We start from the raw sequence: 16,515 nt of genomic DNA on the forward strand, positions 1-16,515 counted from the left end.
TAAGAGTGATGTGACTATAATATCACCCTCCTATCAGCCCATTGATGGTCACCATTGATTTGGCTGATCTGGCTGGCTCAGCATTGTCCCCATTCTCCTTCAGTGCTCCCAAAACTCTGTGTTCAGTAAGAGAACAGTCTTCCCTGAATTAAACAAAAGTCCTTGACTGTGAATGAGGGACACTCCTCAAACCTCACCTTCAATCCTCCATGTTCACCGTCTGATGACTCTGACTTGGTTGCCTTGGCTCTGTGTTTTTGGTGGCCAATAGTTGAGCCTCAAATGACAGCACCTACCTACGTGAGACCATGAAAAAAGCACAGCCAAGGCCACAGATGCCAGTAAGAAGGTGTGAAAGTACCTCGAAGTGCTGCATCACTCTGGTCTCCATCCCACACCTCCACGAAGTCTGAACATGCGGAGTTGACTTCACCGGGGAGTTTGAAGTGAGTAAAAGACAAAGTGATGTGGTTGACTGAAAGACACAAAGTGAGGTCAGGTACTATAGTTAGATCTGCATGGAAGAAGAATTGAGAGAGCTCCAGACTATTTCATTTGAGGATCCCCAAGCAGTGCATTGACTCAAGACTCACACTGGGATTGGGTGGGTGAGGAAGGAAAGCAAAATGGTTGAAAAGTTTCCTCTAGAGAGGAAGAGGCTGGAGGGAAGATCCCTTAGAGTCAGCCATGCTGGCCAACTGGAGGGTTCTGGGGAGGTTCAGGGAGTGTAGGGAGTGTAGTTCACTCCCTCAGGGAGTGTCCTGTTGGAGCACACAGTCTTCAGGCACTGCATTATCAGCCTGTTTCTCTTTGTGATGGTCTTCCCCTCTGAGTGGGTAAACAGCCACTCCTGTCTCCCTGGCACCCAGACCTGACTTTCTGCTTTATTTAAGTCCCCAAGTGAGTCTCTCGAGATCCTGAGTCATTTATAAAAAAAAAAATATTTTTGAATCACTTGCAAAAGTTCAGTGTGTGAGAGCCTGGGTTTGTTTTCCAACTGTTGCTCTTTTCAGCTATCTTAAGAACAGGACTGTTCCTGCAGTGGCCCTTGGACAAATGAGAATTTTTACTGAACTGCTTTCTAGATAATTCAAGATTCTCCTCAGGATCAAAAGACACAACTCTTGGCTGAAGCTTGCTCAGTCCCTAGCTGGTTGTAGCTTCCTCTCTGGCATTCCCCACTTTCCCTCTGCAATGGCTGAGAAGAAAGAAAATCAACCTCTCATGGTCTTCTGTCCTTTTGTTAACCCTCAACATCCCTCGAATAAACATTAGTGAACACCAAAGCCAAGATGCTTTTTAAAGATTTTTTTAAAAATTTAAATATTTTTAAAAAATCTTTTAAAGATTTTCTTTTATTTTCTTTTAACGATAGTGGGTTCTGAACAAATTTATTTGTTTGATGCTGTCATCCCTAAAGAAACACTCCAAGATAACAGAATGAACAGCTAACAATAAGAGCGTACTAAGCTTCTGCCATTGTATTAATGACTTCATTGGAAATACAATAATTTTCACAAATGTACTTGCTACTTTACTTATTTTTCCTTTCTTTCTTTAATGTTTTCTGTTCCTTTTTCTTTTTTCTTTCTATTTTTTTTAAGTAATAACTTTCACTTATCTGGAAACAAATGTATTATGTTCAGCTATGTCAACTATGTGATGCATTTTCTCTAAATAAAGTAAAAAATATGATTCACTAATGGGTTTCATTAGCCTAAGTGACTTGCCTATTACATGCCTATTCTCCCAGGTCATGAATTATAGAACAGAGTCAAGAACTTAATGTCTTTTTCCACATGATGTCTGAAATCCCATTTTCCCTCCGAAAACCTGTAGATAATGATAGGGCTCCTCAGAATCCCACAATTACCACCACTTCTCACACACACACACACACACACACACACACACACACACACACACACACACACAAAACCCTCCCCTTATTAGGGCCAATTTGATTAAGTCCTGGGGACTCATTCCCATTTCCTCTCTAAAATTTGGACAGTCATCCTCACCATCTGGTTGTTGCTAGGTCATAACTAAGATTCTAGAATTCTAAAGAGAAAACCCAGTAAGCACGTTAGCATTTCACCTATGTCTGAGCTGGGCTTTTTGATATATGCATTGCAGAAAAGAGACGGGCTTTTAATTAGCTTTCACTTTGATTGAAGATCAATAGGCTCCTGGCATTGCACTCTCAAGCTACACGCTTCTAATTCTCCAGTCTCTGCTTCTTAGTATTCATGTATTCATCCAGCCACTGCCTTGCGCACCCACAATACTCTAGATACGTGTCAAAAGCAAGTTATTATTTTATCTTTTTTCATCCTCAACCTCAGAAGCCTATAACATTACAGGGTTTTTTGATAGATCTTGAACCATTAAAAACAATTTTTTAAATCAAAAATAAATAGGAATGGGCCAGAAGGATGAACAAAAGGGTCTGCATGCCAGAGACCTGGATTTGAAGCCCAGCACTGCTTGGTTCCCTGAAAACCTAAGTAACCAAAGCACCTAATCAGGAGTAGTCCTTGAGCACTCTTGGGTTTGGTACCCAAATCAACAATTGAAAAGGCTGGGCTGGAGCAGTGGCACAAGCGGTAAGGCATCTGCTTTGCCTGCTAGCCTAAGACAGACCGTGGTTCGATCCCCCGGTGTCCCATATGGTCCCCCAAGCCAGGAGTGATTTCTGAGCACATAGCCAGAAGTAACCCCTGAGCATCACTAGGTGTGACCCAAAAAAAAACAAAAACAAAAATGAAAAGGTAAAGCTGCTTCCTTGTCAGAGTAGGAAAGAGATATTCTCAAACGTATCAGGAATGGGACTTTCAAAAATAAAGGAGGAAGGTCATCCATGACCAGCACCTGAGCATTAGTCACTGATTGACTTACACACACACACACACACACACACACACACACACACACACACACACCAGCCTGGATACCTAAATTTGATTGTTTTTGTGACTTACAAGGAGGCTCAGCTTGAATGGTCCAGCTGCAGTTCTCATTGTTTAGGTATTTGTGAGGGTACATTGGCGAAGCAATTGTATCCTCAGAACTGGTAAGGATGTAGCCGCCGCAAGCTGAGAATGTGAACACACAGGCATGTCAAAGATTCTTGATTTCTCTGGATGCTACAAAACAATTCTGGGGTGAGTGGAAATATGAATAATTTGACCTTGTTTTTGAAAGTCACGTCAAGGAAGTTGTTTGCCAAGAGAGCTGCCAGAGACTATGGTAATACATTGGACGCTGGTCACAATCCTCTTCAATGACAGGAAATAAAGTGGCATAGACACCAGAGTCAATGACTGTAAACTCCCTGAGCTCTTCAAGCATAATTCTGGCATTGATTCATGTCTTCTGTCTATTTCTAAGCGACAGGTATTGGAGAAATTCTTGCAAGAGCAACTTATTTGGGGGGTTGGAAAAATAGTACAACAGGTAGTGCGCATGTCTTGTATGCAGCCCACTTGGGTCCAATCCCAGCATCCCATCTGCTCCCCTGGTTCCTTCAGGACTAATTTCTGAGTACAGAACCAGGAGTCAGCCCTAAGTACCACTGAGTGATGTCCAAAGACAAAACAAACAAAAGTAAGTCTTTAAAAGGATAACTATGTCTCATTAGTAAAGTTCTCAGATCAATGGGAGCCCAAAGAATGAAAGTCTGTGACCTGCTGGATAGTGGAAAAAGCACCTGGAGGAGGAAACTAAGAAGCAGATTGGGAGTGAAGAGTGGCCCAGAGGGAGGGCGTTGTAAGAGCAGTGCTGAGAAGTCTGACTTTGAAGAATTCTGGGTAAAAGCAGATGAGATTAAGAAGGCTGCAAAAAAAGGTTCAGATAAGACATAGCAGGACTTTTTATAAAGCAAATAATAGATGATTCATTAAAAGAACAAACATTTTCCGGGAGTATTCTTTCTTTGAAACTATGGCACAGAGTGGATTTAGGCCATCTATCTCACTCCAAAGTCTACTGTATCTTTCAAGGACCTGAATTCAGAAATGACCACTGGGCTGAGGCCATTACTGCAGAGCGTGAGTGAGTTCATTGAAGTAGAGAGAATGACTAAAGTTCCAGGGGTCCTCAAACTTTTTAAACAGGGGGCCAGTTCACTGTCCCTCAGACCATTGGAGGGTCTGACTATAGTAAAAACAAAACTTATGAACGAAGTCTTATGCACACTGCATCTATCTTATTTTGCAATGAAGAAACAAAACAGATACAAATACAATATGTGGCCCGCGGGCCATAGTTTGAGGACCACTGGGACCGACCTCGTCAGAAATGAGGGCTTCACCTGAATAAATACCAGACATAGGTTGATGCCAACCAACTGGGCTCCAACTCTGACAAGAGGAATAAAGAGTAGGTCTCTGGGATTGAACCAAAGAAAGGTCACAGCAGGAAGGCCTAGGGAGATAAACTGAGAAATGGTGAAGGAAGAGCAAAATTAAAGGACACAACCCTAAGCCCCACATGGAAATAAGCAGGATTCAGAAATGAGGGACTCTTCCTTATACCGCAGTTTTGTAATGTAGAATGTGGTGTCTACTCTCAGACTCAAATCTGAGGAAAACTGAGTTAAAATAACTTGAATAATTTCCTGCTCCTTTATCAAAAATTAGGTGATTGTATGTCTGGGGAACATTTTCTGAGTATTCAAGCCTATTCCACTGATCTGAGGGTCTGTCCTTATTCCAATACCATGCTGTTTTGATAACTATTGCTTTGTAGTAAAGTTTAAAGTTGGGGAAAGTAATTCTAAATGGAGCAAGGAAAGCCTCTTCAACAAGTGGTGTTGGCACAACTGGCTAGCCACTTGCAAAAAATTGAACTTAGACCCCCAGCTAACATCATGTACGAAGGTAAAATCCAAATGGATTAAAGACCTCGATATCCGACCCCAAACCATAAGATATATAGAACAACACATAGGCAAAACTCTCCAGGACATTGAGACTTCAGGCATCCTCAAGGAGGAAACTGCACTCTCCAAGCAAGTGAAAACAGAGATTAACAGATGGGAATATATTAAGTTGAGAAGCTTCTGCACCTCAAAGGAAATAGTGCCCAGGATACAAGAGCCACCCACTGAGTAGGAGAATCTATTCACCCAATACCCATCAGACAAGGGGCTAATCTCCAAAATATACAAGGCACTGACAGAAATTTACAAGAAAAAAACATCTAATCCCATCAAAAAATGGGGAGAAGAAATGAACAGATACTTTGACAAAGAAGAAATACACATGGCCAAAAGACACATGAAGAAATGCTCCACATCACTAATCATCAGGGAGATGCAAATCAAAACAACAATGAGATACCACCTCACACCACAGAGAATGGCACACATCACAAAGAATGAGAACAAACAGTGCTGGCGGGGATGTGGAGAGAAAGGAACCCTTATCCACTGCTGGTGGGAATGCCGTCTAGTTCAACCTTTATGGAAAGCAATATGGAGATTCCTCCAAAAACTGGAAATCGAGCTCCCGTATGATCCAGCTATACCACTCCTAGGAATATACCCTAAGAACACAAAAATACAATACAAAAATCCCTTCCTTACACCTATATTCATTGCAGCACTATTTACCATAGCAAGACTCTGGAAACAACCAAGATGCCCTTCAACAGACGAATGGCTAAAGAAACTGTGGTACATATACACAATGGAATATTATGCAGCTGTCAGGAGGGATGAAGTCATGAAATTTTCCTATACATGGATGTACACAGAATCTATTATGCTGAGTGAAATAAGTCAGAGAGAGAGAGAAAAACGCAGAATGGTCTCACTCATCTATGGGTTTTAAGAAAAATGAAAGACATTCTTGCAATAATAAATTTCAGACACAAAAGAGAAAGGAGCTGGAAGTTCCAGCTCACCTCAGGAAGCTCACCACAAAGAGTGATGAGTTTAGTTAGAGAAATAACTACATTTTGAACTGTCCTAATATTGAGAATGTATGAATGTATGAGGGAAATGTAGAGCCTGTTTAGAGTACAGGCAGGGGTTGGGTGGGGAGGAGGGAGATTTGGGACTTGGGTGATGGGAATGTTGCACTGGTGATGGGTGGTGTTCCTTTTATGACTGAAACCCAAACACAATCATGTATGTAATCAAGGTGTTTAAATAAAAAAAAAAGTTAAAAAAAATAACTTGAATAAGACCTTGTTTTATACTCTCCCTTGTTTTAAAGGACCTTAAAAGGACCATTTAATCTGGAAACCTATTGAGAGAACTACTTAAAGAAAACTAGGAAGGACTTAAAGATTGTAAGATGAAGGTGAAGCTTCTATAGGGGATGTGATTATAAGTCATTTTTCATTATTTCAGTTTAAGTTATCACATGGTAAAAAACAGAGGGGACCAGTGTCTGAAAGATGGATGTATTTCATGATGACATCAAGAAGGACCCTGAGAAATAGCAGATCTTATGCTTTGGGGAGATCCCCAGAATACTTGCCTTCCATGAATTGAGCTCGGAAGCCCCGGCTCTCTCTGGAAGGACCAGACTGAAATCTCACAAAGAGGCTGTTTCCAGAAGAGAAGATGGGGTTGTTCAGTGGCTGTCTCCCGCACACACTGACAAGACGGGTGGTTGCAGAACTCAAACCATCATAGGCCTGCAGGAAAGACAAGAAGAAGATGGTGACATTCCCAGCTGGAAGGCTCATGTTCCATGGGCCAGGTGCACTCTGTGGACCTAAAAACACATGACTCATTTGGTGGCCCTTGGGCTTTGTTGCTATGTCACACAGATACCTGCAGATGCCCAATTCTTTGGTCATCTGCTGGGACACTGAGAGATTTTTTGGTCAGAGTATCTATGTCAACATATCCATGTCTCTCTGGGTATCTTTAATCAAAGATACCCCATTCACAACTTTTCTCCTGCTCTGCCTCCACCACCTGTACTTGTATTCCACATGTTTGGGGTGAGCATGTATTGATGAGAAATAGGTGAAAAATAAGGATGTGTCGCCATTCATTTTCAGACACTCCACATTTGAATGTGTTCCTTTTTGCAGGCACAGCTCATTAGTTATGAATATGTAGTGTGAGAAAGGACTCCTCAAATGTCTAAAAACTTATAAATCAATGCTAGAAATACAGATACAAATTAGGTATATACATAATTCAGAAATTAGATAGATACACATTTACATATACATATGTATGGCTCTGTGTCAGTGCAATGCCCAATGTCTGTGCTAAAAGGTATGACCTTCCATACATACCACCAGAACATATTTCACATTACCCAAACACATCCACATTTTTGTGCACTTCAAATTACCACCTTGGCTGATGAGATTAAAATGTGCTCTTTCTTTCTTTTTTTTTTTTTTGGCACTCTGGTATAAAATTTTTTTTCACACTCTTCTGTATAGACTAAAGGAAAATGAATTCCTTTCCTTTGAAGGAGAAAAAAAAAATAGCAACCATTCATCAAATGCTTATTATGTGCCAGGAACTGAATTCAGTCCTTCACATGCTCTATCCCATTTTGTCCTCCCCAAATCCCTCTGTTTTGGAGATGAGAACAATCGGTGACAAAAGGCCTACGATATCAGTCCAAGTCACTTGTTTCCTGAGAGGCCACCGGTTATATTCAAGTAGGCAGAGAGATTTAAAAATTCAAAATAAAAACTCAGTTTATCTAATGCAAATGATCGAGTAAGCAGGGTCAAGGCCTCAACTGGCTAACCACCAGCATAGGATTAAAATGTGAAGAAGTTAGAAAATGTCTGGTTTATTCTAAATACATAGTCATTTATGTCATAAAAAGAAGTCTGGGGGGGGAATCTAAAAAGTTTATTATTTTAATAGAAGAAGGCATCACACAAATTACTTAAAATACCTAGTGCTGATTGTAGCCAGCGTTCTCCTTAGCACATAAGTCTGATTGGGAAGCTATTCTCAGTTTAATTCATATACCACACAGATCAGACAGCAACAGGAATTTTAACCGTCTCGTTTGGATTTGAATGGTCCCCTGAGTCTATTAGGAGTGATCTCTAAGTGCAGAGAAAATCAGCTTTGAATACATTGGGTGCCACTCTCCAAAAATATATATATATAAAATAGAACACAACAAAGAAGTATTCAAGTGAAAAATTTATACTAGTTTAGAAGCATTTTAAATATCTAAGGAAATGTAATTTAGTGTTTCATTTATCTTTAAATGTGGCATCGAAGATAGTGTTATAATTTTATTTACTGGATATGTGTTGAAAATGTAAACGTTAAATTTAAAAAAATAAAGAAGAAAATCGACTTCCGACAGTAAGAAGCAAAGGCAGAAATTGAACTTCTCTCCAAATTCTCTGACAGTCTGTTGCTTTTCTTTCTAATGTGTGTGATATATACTAAACTATGTGTATCTAATTGCCATTTTCTGAAAATGTTCGACTACAGTTGATCCAAAAGGCAATCTACTTTTTAAAAACCATTTGGAATGGCAATTCATTTATTTGAAAGTGTACTCGATTCTTGTAAGATCAAATCAATTTAAGTTTTAATTTAAAAAGTTATAAGAGAACTACTTCAAGCAAAAGAAAAGCAAGAAACCTGGGAAAATTAAGAAAATTATCCACAAGCTTTTTCTCTTTCTTAGTTCTCAAGATGGAGCTAACAAATTATATTACTATTGACTGTATAACATTCATATTGCTTAGAGATATTCTTATTTAAGTCTACTGAAAGTGTTCTAGGCCTACAAACTGACTTTCCAAACAATTGCTAGGTGATTAAAAATCATAAAAACGTATTAAAACAAATAGAACTCTCCATCTCCACTCACTCATTTTTCAATGACACTAGCAAGATAAAATTTGGAAATGAAATCTATAAAGATAAAGTGGCCACACTTTTTCCAACTAAGAGTTCCTGTAAACAGATATATCAGGACACACAAATAGATCATTATCATCTAATTATACAGAGAAACCTACTCATTGATCTCTTTACAAAGACCTCAACACTATCCCCAAGCAAGCTTCTGAGACCAAGAACTAAGGTTGAAGCCTCCCAGAGTTAGGAAAGTGCTTCCCTCCCTCTTAGAGTGAAGAGCAGAATGAGAGAACAGACCCAGAAATGGGTAAGAGGCTGTGCATTGTGGAAAGGGGCCCTCTAGAGCTGCCTGCTGGGCAGGCTTTCTGCACTGCAAATCCAAAAAGCAATGAAGAGGCCTCTTGAGCTTGTTGATTCTTTCCAGGATGTATCTGGAGGTTAACAATGAGTGAAATCAGAGGAAGAGGAACAGACTAGGAATGATCTCTTTCATATGCAAGCTCTAAAAAAGTTCCTAGGGAATGAAGGTGAAATGTTCAAAGGCAGTAGAAAAAGAGCAAAAGCATTGGTCTTGAAGGGAGCCTGCCATGAGGGTGGAGGATAAGTCAGGGAAGGGAACACTACACAACCATGAGGAAGTGTCCGCCATTGAGGCAAGTAAAATTGGAGACACTGGTGGAGAGTAGTAGATACTGGTGAAAGGATATTGAAACATTGTGAAAGGGTGTTGGAACATCATATGCCTGAGACTCACTCATGAATAACTTCGTCACTTTGGAATTCTTTGTGATTCAATTTAAAAAATATTTTTTAAGAAACAAGAATACACAAATCCAGATAAGACCAAGCCATGAATGAAGATTCTAGAGCCTTCCCAGGGACCATGTTTGCCTTTGCCAGCACTTTAAGAGAAATTAGGGCTTTGCAAAAGCAGGGCTACTTATGCCCAGAGAATCTGGGACACAGGGCAGAGCAGGGTGCCATGGGGGACTTCCCTGCCCAGTGCCCTCAATGTCCTTCCAACTGGAAGTAAGAATCAAAATGGATGAGCTTAAGTCTTCCATGCTGTCATTTTTAAAATTTGGGTCCTTTTTCAAAATTAATTGGAGTCCAAAGCAGTCCAAAGCAGCATAAAGTTATCTAAAAGAGGAATTCCATTTTGGACAGAGTCTCACCTCTGTTGGATCATTATAGAACCTCTGATTATTCCTGTTCAGGCTGTTTGAGGCACAAAGAAATCCAGCATAGTGGAACTTTTGTATTTACATATCTTTGCTGATGACAAAAGTATTTCATCATCCACGCTATATTGAAAAGCTGATGGCAAATTTTCCTTTATTTATTTGGAGAGATAATAAAAGTAGTCTTTCCTAGCAGAGCACATCTATAGATTCTCCAAGAATGATGCTGATGGGGACATAGGATTTTCTATGACTCTGGACAAGTTGCTCTCCTCTCTGCCATTCAGTTTGTTGTGAAACAGGGTGGAGGTGTCCACTAAGCTCAGACAGCTCATCTGAATGAAATGGGCCCCAATAGATGGGAGCTTAGGCTAGAAACTGCCATCCAAAGTACTTAGAAGATTCTCTGCTATTCAAATGATATGGAAGTACAGTTCCTCTATTAGTGAAGAAATGAAGAAAATGGTGGAAGCAAAACTAACAAAATCCCAGGGTGGAGGTTTTTCTTGTGGTTGGGGTGAAAAAAGGAGCTGAAAGAGGAGAGAGACTCTTAGGGGACAACAGGGTAGAGGGTGGTAGAAAATTTCTGACCCAGCCCCAGTGAGTCATGTCCTGAGGTAGCCCTTCCCAGCGAATTTGAGATGCCCCCCCCAAATAGCTCTTGAAACAGAGAGTACAGCCAAGTGATGGGATGGGCTGTCACTCCTATAAAAGAGAATACAAGATATACTTTCCCATTTCTCTTTTTCATTTTAAAAGTGACAAAAGAGAAAAAAGGAGAAAGAGAAAAAGAGAGAGAAGGAAATTGTCTGCCCCAGAGCAAGTGTTGGGGGGAGAAGTAGGGAAACTGAGGACGTGGTGGTGGGAAATGTACACTGTGCACTGGTGAAAGGTGTTGGGCATAGTATGACTGAAACTCAATCATAGACAACCTTGCAATTGTGAAAAAATAAAAACAATCCAACTGTATTATAAACAACCTTGTAACCATTGTGTTTAAAAAATAATTACGTAAAATGGCAATTGATCATTTCTCCTCCTCACCTCCAAGATAACATATTGAAAATTTGACAAATATATTTCACCATGCAGGTGAAGTTAGTTTGCTCCATTACAGAAATTCTCATCATTTTTTGGTGTGGAATTTAGCAGTATAGAGAAAAATGTAAAAAAGCTAGCACTTGCATTTCGAGATGTCCACCCTTGAGAAATTCTTGCATGGTTACATTCAGAAATATTATTAGAATGTTCATTTTCACAGGGCTGTGGTAGCAAAATATTGAAAGCAACGTTCATTAGTAGAGGAATGGGTAAATGACTCGTGGTCGAGTCATAAAATGGAATGTTGTATGGGGGCTAAATGAATGTCTTAGATCTGAGTGTAGCACTCTGTAGAAAAATGCTCAATGTGAAAAGCAAACTGAATTCTAAAAAGAGAAAGTTAAGACTTATTGGGTAATACCACATGAAGCTTTTAAAACATTAACATGGGGCAGGAGGGAAACTGGGGACATTGGTGGCAGGAAATGTGCAGTGGTGAAGGGATGAATATTGGAACATTCATCCACTGAGTCATGAGCAACTGTGTAACTGTATCTGATAGTGATTCAGTTAAAAAAGGAAAATTAAATAAAACATAAAAATAGTATTATATACTATATGTGGATGCATTCACATAAATAAAAAATATAACTAAGCCCAAATTCTCATAAGGTTTCTCTACACATAGAAATGAAAATCTGACAGCACAGCTACAACTGAAACTTCGTTGTCTCTTTAGCAATTCATTTCTTTGTGGGCAGGAAGGAACTTGAATTAAATATGGCAAAACATGAATATTTAGTAAGTCTGGACAGTAGGATGGTTTATTAATTATAGATATCCCACATGCAATCTATCTTCTGTACTTTCCCATATAATTAAAATGTTGCAAGGCAGTTTTCTATTTTAGATGATCTATACCAGAGATGTGGGGAATGTTCAGCCCACAGGTTATCTGGGGCTTATGAAATCCCGTGTCTGTTCATATAGTACATAAGGGCTCAGACATGAGTGCTTTTCATCTTCTGCCTTGTCTGCTCCACACTGGATATTTATGAATGATGTCATAAATGTCCAATAGTCCTCAGCAGAAATAAAAACTCCCCACCCCTCCTCTATAGAAAGGAAATAGAAAATGAAGATTCAAATTCCTAATAAAGATGCTCTTTGTTGCATTATTCTAATAAAAAGTATTATGAGTGGTAGACAATAAAGCAAGGTTTAACTGAATTTTACTAAACCAATAGAATTGCTTATACAAACAAATTAAGTATTTGGGGGAAGAAATGCTATTAAATAAAGTAAAGTGGAATAAGCAGAATGTAAAATGAAGTGTGATGTTATATGAACTCTCCATATTTATGCATGAGTTTATAAGTATATGCTTAAGTAGGAAATAAGAAAAATGGCGACTTGACTTTATTATACTCAGCGTTAGCTTCTTAGTTCTCTTTTTTTCCTGCATATTTGAAATTGAGTGATGCATCTAAAAGTTTTAAATAACAAGGATCTGTAAAATGGTGAGGGATTTTTGCCAATGACATATGGTCACAAAGGAAGAATTGAACAACAGGCTACTCAAGTAACAGTAGTGTAGAGGCTAAATCAGGTGGCCATTAATGCTAGTTAATCTGGCCTTTTGTTGCCAGACAGAAATATCTCCAGGAAAATATGGCTCCTTCATTCAGATCAACATTTGTAAGCAAGTCAGTTTTTACCACTGCACACTGTAGACCTTTAGTCAAGCTCTCAACGCAAATCTCCAATGACAGTTCAAATCTAAAATGAAGTTCTCTGCACTCCTAATTTATTCCTTCCTCACCTCCTATTCTAGCCTAAGAAAAAGCCAGGAGATCTACCCAATCACCCAGCCATTTGATACCTTATATTTATTCTTTCTGACCCAAATCCAACCCTTAAAACTCATCTATGACCACTTGGATCCCTTCCTCACCCAGGGGTTTCCTTGTTGTGCCTTGATGTAGTACCTCACCTGTCTAAAGACCATCATATCAACAACAGCCTGAACTTGTCTACTTCCCAGCTGTCTCCAGCTCACTGTGGCATGAGCCTTTCCTCTCTAGGTTGCTCACATATGCATAAAAACGAGAGCTGAGGATTTCCAGACATTTTTAATGCTGCATTCTAAAATAAGAAGGTCTGTAGCAGGGTGCTTGACTTATGAAATGGAAAGCAAGTGTTGATCCCACTGCAGAGAGAGCAGAAGTGCTGGGCCTTCGACTCCCGGTTGACTGAATGACTCGTGATCCGCCTACAGAAACAGTCACCATGCCCAGCCCAAAGCACAAGAGGGGGGAAATGAGCTTTTAGCTCCTCCTGTCATGCCTGCATTTTTATTTCTAGAAAATGGAATGGAGTCCCTCAGAGACTGGAAGAGTCTATTCCAATGCGCCTCCCATCTTCTCCTAATACTAAAGTTCATCTAGCTCAGGGAGAAAAGAAAGCAGCTCAATGTAAGGGTTGGTTCACGTGATTCCCCACCAGAGTATGAAAAATGACATCAATTGCAAAGCATACGTTTCATTTTACAGTCCCCAGAGCTTGACAGCATTGCGTTTTTTTTCTTCAGAACTGAACATTACAGACACCTAAAAAACATCGGAGAAGATGCTGGTTTTCATTTTGTTTGCAAGGTTCCTTTTTTTTTCCCCCTTCTGAATTCATTTTTGAATTCTTCTCCCCGAAACACATGGGGAGTGAAATGTACTAAGATGATGATATATGGAAGAATGTGTAAAAAATATTGTAAAATATATTTGAATTTCAAAAAATATTTCAAGGGTAAGGAGAATGCTGAAAATGCTTTAGCACATGCCTCAGGTAGGGTGTGATCTCCTAGCACTGTGACAAGAACAACTTTCAAGCACTGGAGAGGGAATAAGCCCCACCTGTGTGACCCCCAAAAATATTTCAAGAGAAACAAATATTTGGTGAACGAAGAGTGACATTTAGAAATGAACTGAGGGTTTAAGTTTTGTCATACATAACTGAGAGTTATGAATCTGTGTATCTAAGGTTCACAGACTTTAAAAAGGTAATTTAATCACTTGAAAATCATATTAGGAGTAATAGAAGCAGAAGAAATGGTAATAAGAAATTAGGAGTGACATTTAACACAGATAGGTACCAGACCCTGAGATAAAGAATATATGAGCTATGTTTGCAAGGTTTTGTCCTTTTTTTTCTTAATATATATGCTTAAGCACTATGTTTACAAACATAATAGATTGTAGTTGGGTTTCTTAACAACCCCATTTTGCAGTAGAAGATCTAAGCCTGTACTAGTCACATTGAGTAACAGGGGACTTTTTCCCAAATCCCATCTGACTGATGTTGGCTCAATTACCACCGGACCAACCAGAGAACAAGCCACATGTTAGTCACTAAGAGAAGCTGAGTGAGCCCAGATGCCTCCAGTCACCCAGAAAGTGAACCCAAGGAGCTTGGGATACAGCTCAGAAGCACCAGGTCCTTTCTCAAGACATGCATGAATGCCACCTTAGTGGACTCTTGTAGGTTTAGGGGTGGTTGGCATCTGTCCCACATTCCAGCCTACATGTTCGAGATTTCTAGCCTAGCCAATTCCACAGCTGTGTCCAGGAATGATATGCAAATCTCAAATTTATAGTCCTGTTTTCTCCACATCATTCTCTTCTGAAGGTTGAATATCAATCTAGTCCTCACCTTGGCTGTGCTAAACACTGCCCAATGCTCTTGTCTCCATCGGTCTCTTTTCTCACCTTTCCCCCTAGTGTGATTGGCTTTCCACCAAGTCTTTTCTCTTTATTTTTAACTCCTGCAGGGAATATGTGTCTCTTGCTATATGGCCTGCCTGGAAGCTTATCAGGAGACTCTCTATTTAGGGGGACAAGTGGGGTCTCTAACATAAGAGAGTACCATATTGCTGCTTCAGAGGGTGGGGAGTGTGACATCTGTTCGTGCAGGAAGTCAACCATGGTAGAAACAACTGGAATCCCCATTTCCAACACTGAGCTGCTCCAGGACAGACTAAGCAGTTAAGTCATTGGAAGGAGGATCCCTGAGGAAATGATCCAGACTGATGAAGCCATAAACACAAGTGAGGAAGGAAGTGAACATATGAGTCATTGGGGCAGGTTTTCTGGGGTCAGGGAGGGAGGAAGCATTTGTTGGCTCCACCAGAGATCTCTGCCAGCTATCCTCTTAGAGATGAGCCCCCTGGCCCCCGTCACCTCCCTCTATCCCCACCTTCACCTCCGTTCATTGCACAATCTGCTTCTCAAGCCCTGACTGCCCTTTCTAGGCTTTTGTTCTACCCCTAGTGCACTTGGCCTTCAAACTTGAGAGGACGCTCTGAACTGAAAAATCTGTGGGGGGTTGTGAACTGTGACTCAGAAACGCCTGAAAATGCTGCTGTGGAAAGCAAACTGAGAATCTCCTTTCATTTTCACACAGAAACAGGCATTTATGGAACTTTGGGGCTGACGGGTAAACAGAAGCAAACAGAACACAGATTGAGAACCGGGGCTTGAATTCTATCGTACTTTGCTTGCCAGAAGCGATGCCAGTGGCATCACTTGGGGGGGGGGGTTCATTTAGCACCAGAATGCAGCAAGACCACTAAGCAGGTTAGCAAAGGCTCAAGTTCGTTCATTCTCCTGTATGGGATGGAAGTCAAACTTTCTGTAGAGAGAAGAGGGAGGCGAGAGAGGGAGTGACTAACAGAGGTCAGAGATTCATTTGCAAAGCCAACTAAAGATTTAAAGAATCATTTCCACAGTCCCATTAAATCGCCGAGTTTCTCTTCAAGGTGCCTCTCTGTTCTGTTTTTGGAAAGGATCAATGTTTTTGAAGGAAATACATCATGACAAGTAACTTCAAAAAAAAAAAAAACAGACATGGAAACGCTAAACTCAGAGCTTGCCATACTGGGCCTTATTGTCCTTAACTTGAACAAGATACAGCAGCCTGGAAATGGAGGGCAGGGGTCCTGGTTTTCATCAGATTCCTTTTAGACACTTGTCTTTCTCTTTTATCAGCACAAAAAGCTTCAAAAAGAAAACAGCTCCTCATCAGGTGCCCTTTTATTGTCCAAGGGTCTGTGAGCCTGGTGGATTTATCCTCCAGATGAGAGAGAGGCAGAGTCTGACCTGGGGTCTGCTTAATTCTCACAAGGCAGAGACATTCCATTGTGCTGAGCACAGAGGAAGCAGGAATCAGAGGTCACAGTCTCCCAGGGCAGCTGCATTGACTTTATCTCCAGCTCCCACACTGAGCTACAACCCGAATCTCTCGTGGATCAATAAAAGCTCATGGAGTCGCATGAATTTGAGGCCCAGGAGAGAAACTCTAATTAAGCAATTAAACTGTCACACTCAGGTCACTGGAATACTCAGACTTCTGGGAAAAGGAACATAATGGAAACATTTGCGCCCTGACCCCACAGAACATGCCCAGCTAAGGGGTCCCACACTC

At 40.4% G+C, this 16,515-nt stretch overlaps 1 protein-coding gene across 1 annotated transcript in view; it reads right to left on the reverse strand.

Annotated features, from left to right (window-relative positions):
* The window catches only part of CUBN (cubilin), a 253,967-nt gene that overhangs the window by 107,001 nt on the left and 130,451 nt on the right, over positions 1-16,515 (reverse strand). The window contains exons 32-34 of the mRNA XM_049777740.1: positions 6,489-6,648; positions 2,982-3,095; positions 362-475 (exon numbers count right to left, since the gene is read on the reverse strand). Coding sequence (XP_049633697.1) covers positions 362-475; positions 2,982-3,095; positions 6,489-6,648 — 388 coding nt within the window. The remainder of the gene's footprint in view (positions 1-361; positions 476-2,981; positions 3,096-6,488; positions 6,649-16,515) is intronic.

This window comes from Suncus etruscus, chromosome 7, assembly GCF_024139225.1.
Source record: "Suncus etruscus isolate mSunEtr1 chromosome 7, mSunEtr1.pri.cur, whole genome shotgun sequence".
In the NCBI taxonomy this organism is placed as follows: domain Eukaryota; kingdom Metazoa; phylum Chordata; class Mammalia; order Eulipotyphla; family Soricidae; genus Suncus; species Suncus etruscus.